Source organism: Scyliorhinus canicula, chromosome 6, assembly GCF_902713615.1.
Source record: "Scyliorhinus canicula chromosome 6, sScyCan1.1, whole genome shotgun sequence".
NCBI lineage: Eukaryota > Metazoa > Chordata > Chondrichthyes > Carcharhiniformes > Scyliorhinidae > Scyliorhinus > Scyliorhinus canicula.
The window spans coordinates 118,613,826-118,626,046 of record NC_052151.1 but is presented as its reverse complement, the minus strand read 5'-3'; the positions used below and the strand labels follow the sequence as shown (position 1 = coordinate 118,626,046).

The 12,221-nt window shown below is 47.7% G+C and overlaps 1 protein-coding gene across 1 annotated transcript; it reads left to right on the top strand.

The window, feature by feature from the left end:
• The first annotated feature begins 3,194 nt into the window (after positions 1–3,194).
• LOC119967436 (zona pellucida sperm-binding protein 3-like) lies at positions 3,195–6,123 on the top strand. The gene is made up of 9 exons (XM_038799981.1): positions 3,195–3,600; positions 4,550–4,665; positions 4,753–4,856; positions 4,940–5,117; positions 5,201–5,327; positions 5,402–5,490; positions 5,561–5,679; positions 5,752–5,880; positions 5,959–6,123. Exons 1-9 carry the CDS (start codon positions 3,205–3,207, stop codon positions 6,087–6,089), a joined length of 1,389 nt encoding a protein of 462 aa, XP_038655909.1. The 5' UTR covers positions 3,195–3,204; the 3' UTR covers positions 6,090–6,123.
• Positions 6,124–12,221: the final 6,098 nt, after the last annotated feature.

Sequence of the window (12,221 nt, the reverse complement as noted above, 5' to 3'; positions counted from 1 at the left end):
CAGCCCATAAGGAGTAGGTAAACCCACTGTACTATTAGGGAGGGAGTTCCAGGATTTTGACCCAGTTACAGTGAAGGACCAACGAAAACTTTCCAAGTCAGAATGGTGAGTGACTTGGAGGGGGAATTTCCAAGTGGTGATGTTCCCAGGTTACTGCTGCCCTTGTCCTTTTAGATGGTAGTGGTCTTGGGTTTGGAAGCTGCAATCTAAGGTGCCATGGTGAGTTCCTGCAGTTCATCTTGTAGATGGTACACAAAACTGATACTGTGCATCAGTGGTGGAAGGAATGAATATTTGTGGAAGGGATGCCAATCATGCAGGCTGCTTTGTCCCGGATGGTGTCAAGCTTCTTGACTGTCGTTGGAGCTGCACTCATCCAGGTAAGGGGAAAGTATTCCATCACATTCTTGACTTGTGCCTTGTAGATGGTGATGCCATTGAACGTCATGGGGCAATGGTTAGAATCTCTCTTATTGGGGATGAATGTTACTTGCCATTTGTCATTCCAAGCCTGGATATTTTCCAGGTCTTGTTGTATTTGGACATGGACTGCTTCATTATCTGAGGAGTCACAAATGGTGTTGAACATTGTGCAATCACCAACAGACATCTCCATTTCTGACCTTATGATGGAAGGAAGGTGATTGACGAAACTGCTGAAAATGGTTGGGCCTAGGTAGTACGATAGCTCAGTGGTTAGCACTGCTGCTTCAGAGCACCAGGGTTCCAGGTTCGATTCCTGGCTTGGGTCACTGTCTGTGCGGGGTCTGCATGTTCTCCCAGTGTCTGCACGGGTTTCCTCCGGGTGCTCCGGTTTCCTCCCATAAGTCCTGAAAAATGTGCTTGTTACATAATTTGGACATTCTGGATTTCTCCCTCAGTGTACCCAAACAGCCGCAGGAATGTGGCGACTCGGGGATTTTCACAGTAACTTCATTTCAGTGTTAATGTCAGCCTATGTGTGACAATAAAGACTTTATTACTATTCCTGCCAAACTGGACAAGTTCACATTTTACCATATTACACTCCATCTGCCAATTGTTTTACCCACGCATCCAACCTGCCTATATCCCTTTACAAACTCTCTACCTCATCTTGACAACTTACTTTCCTTCCTATCTTGGTATCATCAGTAAATTTAGCTGACATTCATTTTGTCTATACTTAGGAACATAGGAAGGCTTTCTTGTCAAAAGTGCCGAGAATGGTTTGCTCTCGCCAGCTCAGAGAGAGAGGAGGGTGAGGGGGAGGGTGAGGGGGAGGGGGGAGAATGATTCTCACCAGGGATGAGGCAAATTTCCATTCGAGATGTTCAAGGAGTTTTCTCCTACTTAAACCTCAGAAACAGTGCGCATGACATCTGCATTTCATTAAGAATGTTCTCACTGAAACCTGCCACCTGCACCAGGCGCAACTGCAGCCACAGAGCAGGGCCAGAGGCTGCGAAGGTGTCTGTGGCCATGAACCCGTGTCAGCTCCTTCCAGATTGGAGATGGAGATATTTGTAACATCTCATAATTTACCATCACTTGTTTTGTAAGGAAGGTCACAGAAACTCTTATTCATTGAGTCATAAAGTTTTACAACAAAGAAAGAGGGCCTTTCGCCCTTCGGCCCTTCGTGACAGTGCTGGCCATCAAGCACATTCAAGCACCAATCGATTCTAATCCCATCTTCCAGTACTTGGTCCTTAGCCTTGTACACTATGGCTCATCTGAATGCTTCTTAAATGTTGAGTGTTCTCGCCTCTATCACCCTTTCAGTCAGTGAGACCCACAATCCCAACATCCTCTGGATGAAAAGGTTTTCCCTCAAATCCCCTCCAAATCACCAGATCCATAAATCTATACCGCTGGTTGGACTCTACTGAGGGGAAAGGTTTCTTCCTATCTACCTTCTGTGCTTCATAATTGTGTTCACCTCAACCACGTCCACTCTCAGCCTTCTCTGCTCTAAGAACTCCCAGCCGAACAAGACTCAGAAAACATACTTAACTCTGGAAACAGGGGCATTGATAAAAACAAGGCAATCATGCAAAATCTTCACAATTCACCGGTTAGGCCTCAGGCGTATTGTAAGAAATTCTGGTCAACACATTTTTGGAAGGATATGAAGACATTGGTAAGTTTATCAGGATGATACCTATCTTGGTGCCATCAGTAAAGTTAGCTAACATATATTTTGTCCCTACTTAGGCACATAGGGGACCTCAGTTGTGTGGAGTGTGAAGAATGTAGGAATTTCAGATATATTATATGCGTTTCGTGCAGTAAGGGTTAAAAGCCTGGGATTGTGTGTGACTGCTGCAGTTATGTTTTTAAGAATCCTCATTTGAAAGTCAGCTGGGGTTACTGGAGCCAGAGGTGCAAGTTAATGGGAGCCAGGAGTTGAAGCAGTCAGCTGTTAAGGTTTTCAGTGTTAGCTTTTGGCTGCAAGTTGAGCCGAAAAGTTTCCTGAAGAAATACAGTCAGAGATTCTGCATTACTCTGACAGGGTGTTAGGTCTCTTTCTTTCAAACAGTCTCAAAAGATCTCTCTTTCACAAAGTGGAGCATCCAAGACAGCATTCCTGAGTGCTCACTGTATTTAAAAATGGATTGTGATCTGAGATGGTTTTGTTGTTTGACTGGAAATAAAGATAGCAGTTAAGGGTTAATGTGTCACTATATTAATTAGCATTGTTTAAGGGGTAATTTAAGGGGTATTGTCTTGTCTCTGGGCGGCATGGTAGCACAGTGGTTAGCATTGTTGCTTCACAGCACCATGTTCCCAGGTTCGATTCTCGGCTTGGGTCACTTTCTGTGCGGAGTCTGCAGTCTCCCTGTGTCAGCGTGGGTTTCCTCCAGGTGCTCCAGTTTCCTCCCACATGTCCTGAAAGACGTGCTGTTAGGTAATGTGGACATTCTGAATTCTCCCTCCGTGTAGCTGAACAGGCACCAGATTTTGGCGACTAGGGACTTTTCACCGTGACTTCATTAACTTGCATTAAATAGGTTAATGTAAGCCAACTTGTGACAATAAGAAAGATTATTATTATTATTTGGACAGTGCCCCTATCAGGAGTGGCCCCTTTTAATTTGTCCCTGCGTTTGTTTCTTTTAGTATAATTAGCTGATTGACCTCAAAAGAGTTCAGGTGAGTACAGGTTGTGAGTATAAAAGGTGCTGCTCCCTGGTGGACAGGATGGTTCAGTTGTTTGGTATCATGGGTGATTTTGGAGTGAGGGCTTTGTTCCCAGTGCTGGTGTTAGTTGGAACTGTTTGTTCCTCTGATACTTGGCAACAGTTTCGAGGCCAGAGATTTCCATGGAGCAGAGTCAAAGCCACCTCTGTGCCTCAGAGAGTCCCTCTTCCTCCCTTTGGTTCCCATTTCCGTGTGTCTGAGGGTCAAAGTGTGTCTCCACTGCGGACTGTGGTGGTGCAGTGTGCAGAGGACAAGCTGCTGGTCAGGGTCCAGCTGGATTTATTTGGAACCAGGCACCTGGTTAAAGCTGCTGACCTGACACTGGGGGCAGCAGGCTGTCTGCCAACCAGGATCTACTCTCAGAACCACACTGTCCTCTTTGACTATGGGCTCCATGAGTGTGGCAGCAAATTGCAGGTAATGTCAAACCTCAACTCTGGCTCTAAGCCCTGGCTGGAGATTGTTCCACACTCTTTATTCCAACACTTGGTGAGATGTCATTGATATAGAGGAGATACTGGCCTCCTGTGTCTTAAACCCCCAAACTAGCTCCCTGATTGTACTTTGCTTCCACTGGTTTGAGACTCTTCAGTGTTGTGACATCAACCCCATTGGTCTGGAAGCTTCTCTTTGGTTCCTCTTGAGCTTTTCCTCTTGTTGATTTTCAGCTCTATTTCCCCCTCATTCACATCAATCCAACTGAGGGTTCAGTTTCAGTCCAGTTTAATCCAATTGGGTTGGGTGTTTATGAACAGAATGAAATGGGAATTCAGATGGATTGGAGCAAAGAGCAACTCCACACTTCCCACTTTCCCAGTGATTGGAATCAATGGGACCCTGGATTAAAACTGTTCTATTTCCAGGCTCCATATTATTGTCAACTTGTGGCTCCTTTTCATGTCAATATTGTCCTTCTATTGAATCCAAATCCCTTTTAATTGATCCTGGTCTTGTGCTAATGATCTCTTTGTATAAATGGATGGGGGTTGCTGAGCAACACTAATCAAAATGAGGCCATGCAGCCCCTCCAGCCTGTTTCCTGATCATTAAGATCAGGGCTGGACCCCATTCATTAAGGTGAGGGCTGAACTTTCCACAACCTCATGTCCCTGTCCTCAACAAGATTCCCTTTATGTCCAAAAATGAATCACTCTGTCCTGAATATCCTGTCACTGAGCATTCCTAATTCTCTGGGATAGAGAATTCTTGAGATTCATGAGCTGCTGGGGCCCAGCAGCCTCTTTGCACTAACGCTGCCAATCTCCTTGAATTGTTTTAATTGGATGGGATGAGTTCATTGCTAACCCCTGTGTAGAACATTCTCATTTGAGTTCAGTTCTTCATTCCTTAACCTGGTGCCTTTCAGATGTCTGGAGATTTCCTGATCTACACCACCCACCTGACCCACAGCCCAGAGTATCATGGATCTGTCATTGTGAGAACGAATGGAGCTGTTGTTCCCATTGAGTGTCGTTACTTTAGGTGAGAATCTTTATTTGATGCTGAATAAGATCCACAGCTGTTGGTGTTCTCTGAAGTTGTCCTAAAATTACTCTGCTGTCTTTCCAGGAAGGGCAATGTGAGCAGTAACCCCATCAGGCCTACCTGGATCCCATTCAGCTCCACCAGGTCTGGAGAAGGACATCTTTCATTCTCTCTGCGCCTAATGAATGGTATGTGATGGGGAGTGATTTCCTGTCTTCACTCACTGGGAGTGACACACACTGTCTCCAACCCTTGTCCTCTTGTTCTTCAGGTGACTGGCTTACAGAGCGCACTTCCACTGTCTACTACCTGGGTGACCTCATTCACATTGAGGCCTCTGTTTCAATGAGCAACCACATGCCCCTGAAGCTCTACATTGACCGCTGTGTAGCTACATTGAGCCCAGACAAGGACTCCACCCTGAGATACAGCATTATTGACTACAATGGGTAAGGAGCTCTCTGCTTTCTCCAGCTGCTCCCATCTCACTGGCTTCACTTGATTCAATTCATGTCTCCTCATCTATCTTCAGTTGCCTCCTGGACAGCCAAGCTGAGGACTCCTTTTCAACCTTTGTGTTGCCAAGTGGCGATCGGGAGATGGACAAGCTCCGGTTTGACCTGGATGCATTCCGTTTCTTTGGAGATGACCGTTCATTGGTAAGAGGAAACTGATCATTGGGGTCTGTGTTGGGAGGAGTCATTAAATAACAACGTGTTGATGTTTCCCTCAGATTTTCATCACCTGTCACCTGAAAGTAGCTCCAGTGGATCGGAGAGATTCCAGGAACAAAGCTTGTACTTTCCGGAAGATGCAGAATATGTAAGCTCTCTCTCAAATGGCGTTTTGTGATGCACAATACAGTTGGTTGACTGATTTTTGTCTTGCTTAGCTGGACCCCATTGGAGGAATCGAGCATTGACATTTGTGCATGTTGCCGTGTGGGTAACTGTGCCACAAGGGAGCTGCGATTTGGATCCAGAGGAAGGAGAGATCTTGTAGCTGAAGCTGGTAGGACATTGATCCTCTAGATGGTGGACGTTTCCCCTTTCCCCTCTCTAACTGGAATGTTTGATATTGCAGAGAATGAAGTTGGATTGAAGTGGGAGGCTGAAGCCTCACTTGGACCCCTGATCATTCTGGATACTGATGTGACCAACCTGGCAACGGACTCCCTGAATGAGGGAAGGATGCAGGAGAGGTCTCCAGGTGGTGAGTTGGCTGACTGCTGGTTTCTATTTGCCCCTCTGTGTTTCCTTCACTAACCATTGGCTTCTCATTGGTTTGTAGGTGTGGAGTCTGAGGTGGTCCTGATCGTGACCCTGACTGTGACAGCTGTCTCTCTGATCTCTGCTTCATTGATCACCTTGTTCCTGTACAGAAAACGCAATCAAACTCTGTTCACCCAGCCATCAAATTAATTTATAATAAAGCAGTGATTCCTTGTGTCTGGGAGCTGATTGGTGTCTGCATTTCGTTAGTCTGAGTCCATGGAAATAATGGCTGGGGTTTATGCGCTCCAAAAGATCCAAGAACCACATCTCCTTAAATGGTTCTTCTAATTGAGGGTTGTTTTTACAGGGGCTGTTAATTTTCAGTCAGCTTCAGTTTCTTCCCCCCCACCCCCAACACAGTGGGGGAGGGGGTGTGTAGGTCAGGGAGCTCCTGGTGGGGCTGTTTACTGGATTCCTCTTATTCCCCAACCCCTGCAGAGTGGGAACACTGTTTCCCCTCTCTGGGAAGGGAATACATTGTCTGACTTGAGAACTGACATGTGCTGATCCCCAGAGATCTGATCTGGTGCTTCAACTTCATTCAGGTCTTGGTTATCCAAATGTTTGCAGGTAAGTGATGCAGATGGAAACTGATTTTTTTTTTATTGGGGCTCAAGGCCCTCTAATCTCATTGTTCTGCTTTTGAGCTCCATCAGGATTTGGGAATCAAAGATTCAAACATAAAAGGAGACATCTTGTTCTCAGCAGTCTTGATGCTGATTGGCCAGAAGGAAGACTGGGGTTTAAGAACTGAGTTTAAATCTTCCTGTGTTGAAGATTGAAGCTGATCTGAGGCATTGAAGGATTTGGTAGGGTGGGTCTGCAGAGAAAAATCCCCTCCATAGGGAATTGAGAACGAGGGCACCTGACCTCAAACTGTCCTAGTTAAGTGAACATGAGGTGAGGCATCCGGGCCTAGATGAGCTTTGAATGAGTCTATGAAACGGTGGAGGAACGGGGAAGAGTCCAAGAGGTGGCACAGAAGCACCAGTGGATAACACTGGCTTCACAGCACCAGGGTCCCAGGTACGATACCCTGCAAGGTTACTGACTGTGTAGTCTGCACATTCTTCCTGTCTGTGGGTTTCTGCCGGGTGCTCTTCCTCCCACAGTCCAAAGATGTGCAGTTTAGGTGGATTGGCCATGCTAATTTGCATCCAAAAAGGTTAGGAATGTTATTGGGGGTTACAAGGATAAGGTGGAAGTGTGGGCGGTGCAGACTTGATTAGCTGAATGGCCTCTGAAGAGGGATTTGTTGTGACCAGTTTGATTCCCAGCTGGGTTGCTGTCTGTGTAGTCTGCACATTCTCCTGTGTCTGTGTGATTCTGCTGGATGCTCCAGTTTCCTCCCACAGTCCAAAGATGTGCAGGTTTTGGAGTGAGGTATCCTTTCACCTCAGTCGTACAAAATTAAAATATTGGGTGTTTCTATCCGGTATCCCAGCCACTGTTTGGGTCTGGTCCAGCATCATCATAGAGACTGGAGAGGCTGGGATTATTCTTTGAAAAGAGGAGCCTTAAAAGAGACCTAGCACAGGTATTTAAAATAGTTGGCAAAAGAAGCTTTGGGAAAATGAGCAATTTCTTCACGCATATGGTTGGTAAAATCTGAAACGCATGATCTGCAATTGTGGTGGAATCAGTAATGTTCAAAGAGCAACTGGATAATTGGGGAAAATCTGCAGGGGGACAACCTGGTTTGCTCTTAAAGAGGCAGCACATGCATGACCAGCAGAATGGCCTCTTTCTACACAATATGGATTTGATTATTTTAATTGAAATATTTATTTTCACTAGCATCTGTATTGTTACATAATCCACTGGTATATCTTGAAGTCATTTTTTGATTGCCATACTGAAAATAGGTAGTCTATTGAGTCAATGTTTAGCAAGCAATGCTGCAAAACAATAGATTAGCAAATAGAATGCCCAAGTTAATTCTTCATGTTCAGACACAAGCAATTCCTACAAAACCCAGCAAATCTCCAAGGTTTGAGGGTGAGAAAGTATTGTCTCCAGTAGTTGTTCTATCTCTTTGGAGGGCAAGTTATAGGAGTGAAAGGTGGACAGAGGATTTTGTTGAGTCATTTTGGCACAGTAAGCTACCAGTACAGAACAGTGCAAAAACCAGCTCCAATCTCACAAGGACCCGCCCAGTTATTCCCCTAATCTACATTGCCCTAATCCCTCCTTTTTGCTTCTTTCTTCCCCAGCCACTGATTCCACAAAGAAGTTGATTAAATGATTGCCACCTCCGTGCGAACCCTGACAGTGACCCCCTCAGAGCAAACTTAATTTTCTCCAGACTGAGGAAGCTCACCATGTCGGATATCCAGGCCTCTGACGTTGGGGGCTTTTAGTCCCTCGGTACAGTCTAAAATAGTCAGACGTCGTTCTGTTCGTCCTTGCACTAGGCTCCGGAGCCTGGTACAGCAGCCTAATCCAGTCGGCAAAGCCCTCCCCCGAACCCAAATCGCCGTAACACCTCCCATAAATAGTTCCACTCAAACAGGTTGCAAGCCTTCTCGGCATCCATTGCCACGACTACCTCTACCTCCCTACTCCCAGGGGCATCATGATCACATTTAGCAGCCTTCTTGGGTTGGCCATCAGCTGCCTGCCCTTGACGATCCCAGTTTGGTCTTCCGTAATAACGTCCAGCACGCAGTCCTCAATCCTAGATGCCAAAAGCTTGGCCAGTAATTTTGCATCTACATTGAGCAGAGAGATTGGCCCATAGGACCCACATGCCTCCAGGCCTTTGTCCCGTTTCAGTACCAGGGAGATGGTGGCCTGTGACTTTGTCGGGGGTAAAACCCCTCTGTCTCTTGCCTCACTAAAAACGCTAACCAGCACCGGTCCCACTACCTCAGAACTTTTTTTTATAGAACTTCACCAGATACCCATTCGGGCCCCGGGGCTTTACTCAATTGCATAGCCCTCAAGCCCTCCAATATTTCCTCAGTCCTAATCGGGACCCCCAGCCAGTCTACCAACCCCCTACCCACTTTTGGGAAGGACAGTCTGTCCAAAAATCGCCTCATCCCCTCCGGCCCCACGGGGGGGTTCCGAGGTATAAGGTTTACTGTAGAAGTCCCTGAACATCTTGTTCAGCCCTGTCGGATCCCCTACCAAGTTTTCCCCCCCCCCCTATCGACTACCTTCCTTATTTCCCTAGCTGCGCCTCTCTTCCATTGCTGTGCCAGTATTCTACTGGCTTTCTCCAAATGCTCGTAGATCGTGCCCCTCGCCTTCCTAAGTTGCTCCACCACCTTATCTGTGGACAACACGCCAAACACAGTTCCCTTAATAGCTCTGTCCTCGGGGTCTCTGCATACCTCCTGTCTATCTGTAAGATCTCCTTTACCAGTCGGTCTGTTTCTACCCTTTCCGTCCTCACACTATGTGCTCGAATCGATCAGCTCCCCTCTCACCACTGCCTTCAGTGCCTCCCAGAGCACCACAGCTGAGACTTCCCCTGGGTCATAGACCTGCAGGTAGTTTTGCATACATTTCCTCACCCTCTCACACACCGCCTCGTCCACCAACAGACCCACCTCTAGCCTCCATTGTGGGCACTGAAAGCTTTCCTTACAGACCTGCAGATCAACCAGATGTGGAGCATGGTCCAAAATAGCGATTGCTGAATATTCTACGTCCGTCACCCCCACCAGCAAATCCCTGCTCATGATGAAAAAATCAATTTGGGAATACACCTGATGAACATGTGAATAGAATGAAAACTATCTCTGTCGGCCAACTAGCCCTCCATGGGTCAATGCGCCCCCCCGCCCCCCATTTGCGCAGTGAAGCCCCTCAGTTCCTTTACCATCGCCTGCACCCTACCTGTTCTCGAACATGACCGGTCCAGGTCGGGGTCAAGGACTGTGTTAAAATCACCTCCCATAATCAGCCTGTGCAAGTCCAGGTCAGGTATCTTCCCCAGCAGTCTCTTAATAAAATCCACATCATCTCAATTTGGGGCATATACATTGACCAAAACTACCCTCACCCCCTCAAGGTTGCCACTCACCATGAGAAATCTACCTCCCCCATCTGAAATTGTGCTGCCCACCTCTAATTGCACCAGTTTGTTAGCCAAAATCGCGACCCCTCTGGTTTTAGTATCCAGCCCCGAGTGGAAGACCTGGCTAATCCAGCCCTTCCTTAATCTGACTTGGTCAGCTACTTTCAGATCAGTCTCCTGTAGCATTATTACGTCCGCCTTCAGCGCCCTCAGATACGAGAACACACGTACCCTCTTTACCAGCCCGTGTAACCCTCTAACATTCCAGGTGATCAGCCTGGTTGGGGAGCACCATGCCCCCCCCCCCCTGCCTTCGTTGATCAGCCATCTCCTTTCTTGGGCCCGCCCCTAGCCCCTGTGTCACGCCTCCCCTGGCCCGCCTCCTGGCAGCCCCCACCACCGACCACCTCCATATTACTAAACCCAAGTCCCTCCCTCATCAGATCAACTACCCCCCCACCCCCAGCAACAACCCCCTGTAACCTAACCCCTGCCATAAAATAGCTATATGCACCCACCTTCCCCCACCCCACCCCCCCCCAAACCTGGCTTAAGTAGACCAGCTCACCCAGCTAGCCTGGTGGCTCTTGACTCCGGCGCCAACAAGAATCCCACCTATTGTTCCCTCTGACCCATCCCCATCTCCCCCCCCCCCCCCCCCCACCCATCGACAACACCGACAAAGAAAACCCCGACACTAGTGCTATTCAAGTAATACAAAGTAAGTAACGGGCACTTCCAACCATCCGCATCAGAACACAAAAAGCCCCCAGAACCAAATACCTTAACTTCCCTCTTCACCAATAAAAACTCGAATACAGAAGAATCCCCAACAGCTTCTGGAACATGTCTGCCACATATATGGCGGCATCCATTCCCTCGGCCCCCTCCGGGAGACCAACGATTCTTAAATTCTGCCGACGGGACCTTTTTTCCAGGCCGCCCACCTCCTCCAGAAGCCTCTTCTGTTGGTCTTTCAGCCTCCCCGTCTCTATCTCCACCACTGTTTGGTGCTCCTCCAGCACCTTCTCCAGCTTCTGGATCGTCCCATCCTGGGCATCCAACCTGTGCTCCAGGCGCTCGATGGATTTCTGGATCGGGTCTAAACTGCCCCATTTCAGTGCGGTGAAGGCCTCTTGGATGACCTTCAGGAGATGCTCCATTGTTGGCTGGGCTGCCTGCACCGGGGTCCGGACAGCGGCCATACTGTCCTCAGCAGCAGCCTCCACACCGCCCTTGTTTGCCCACTTCTTCAACTGTTTACGAGTCTTTCTGCTTCTTAATTCCGTACGCCTATATCTGGAGTCAGTGCCTGAGTGCCTATGCCTTCAGATCCATAGCACAAGAAAGTTGGGGGAAAAAGTCCAAACGTCCCACTGGAGCGAGAGCCACCAAATGTGCGACTTATTCCCTCATATCCGCCACCGGAGGTCTGTGGATAGATAGGATTAAATGTCATAAAATTTACAGTGCAGAAGGAGGCTATTCAGCCCATCGTGTCTGCACTGACCCTTGGAAAGAGCACCCTACTTAAACCCACACCTCCACCCTATCCCACACCGTACCGCGTTGGACATGAAGGGCAATTTAGAATGGCCAATCCACCTAACCTGCACATCACTGGACTGTGGGAGGAAACTGGAGCACCCGGAGACTCTGCCCAGACAGTGACACAAGATGGGGATTGAACTGTGGGGCTGTGAAGCAACAGTGCCAACCACTATGCTACCGTGCTGCCCTTGATGTGGATTGTGTACACCTGAGTTCTTGGATAAATCTGAGATGAGATAAGCTATCTGGGCACATGCCAGGGATTGAATACGAATGAACCCACTCTGGCCTAGATTGATACCAGACTTGGCTTGAGGATTTGATCATCAAATTGTCTGAGAGGAGCAGCCCACCAGAATAGAAACTTGCCCCTTTCACTGGTTTTGGCAATGGTTAATCATCTATCACAGTTGGTATGAATTAGTGACAGGCAAAGCAGTGTAAACTGTACATCATTCATTGCAAGCAATGGCTTTACCTTTCTTAAATATATTTATCTACATTGGTCTGGAATTTGTAGTTGTAAAAATGTCAGTATTTACACCACTACAGTGCATGTGGAGTATTCCTCCTGTACAGGAACAACCCTCCAAGCCCAGCCACCCTGGCAAAGTACACATCCAGCCCAGTGGTGGTAGCTACGTTAAAATCTGGAACCAGATGAGACAGCACATCAGCTTAACCGAGATGTCCACCATGGC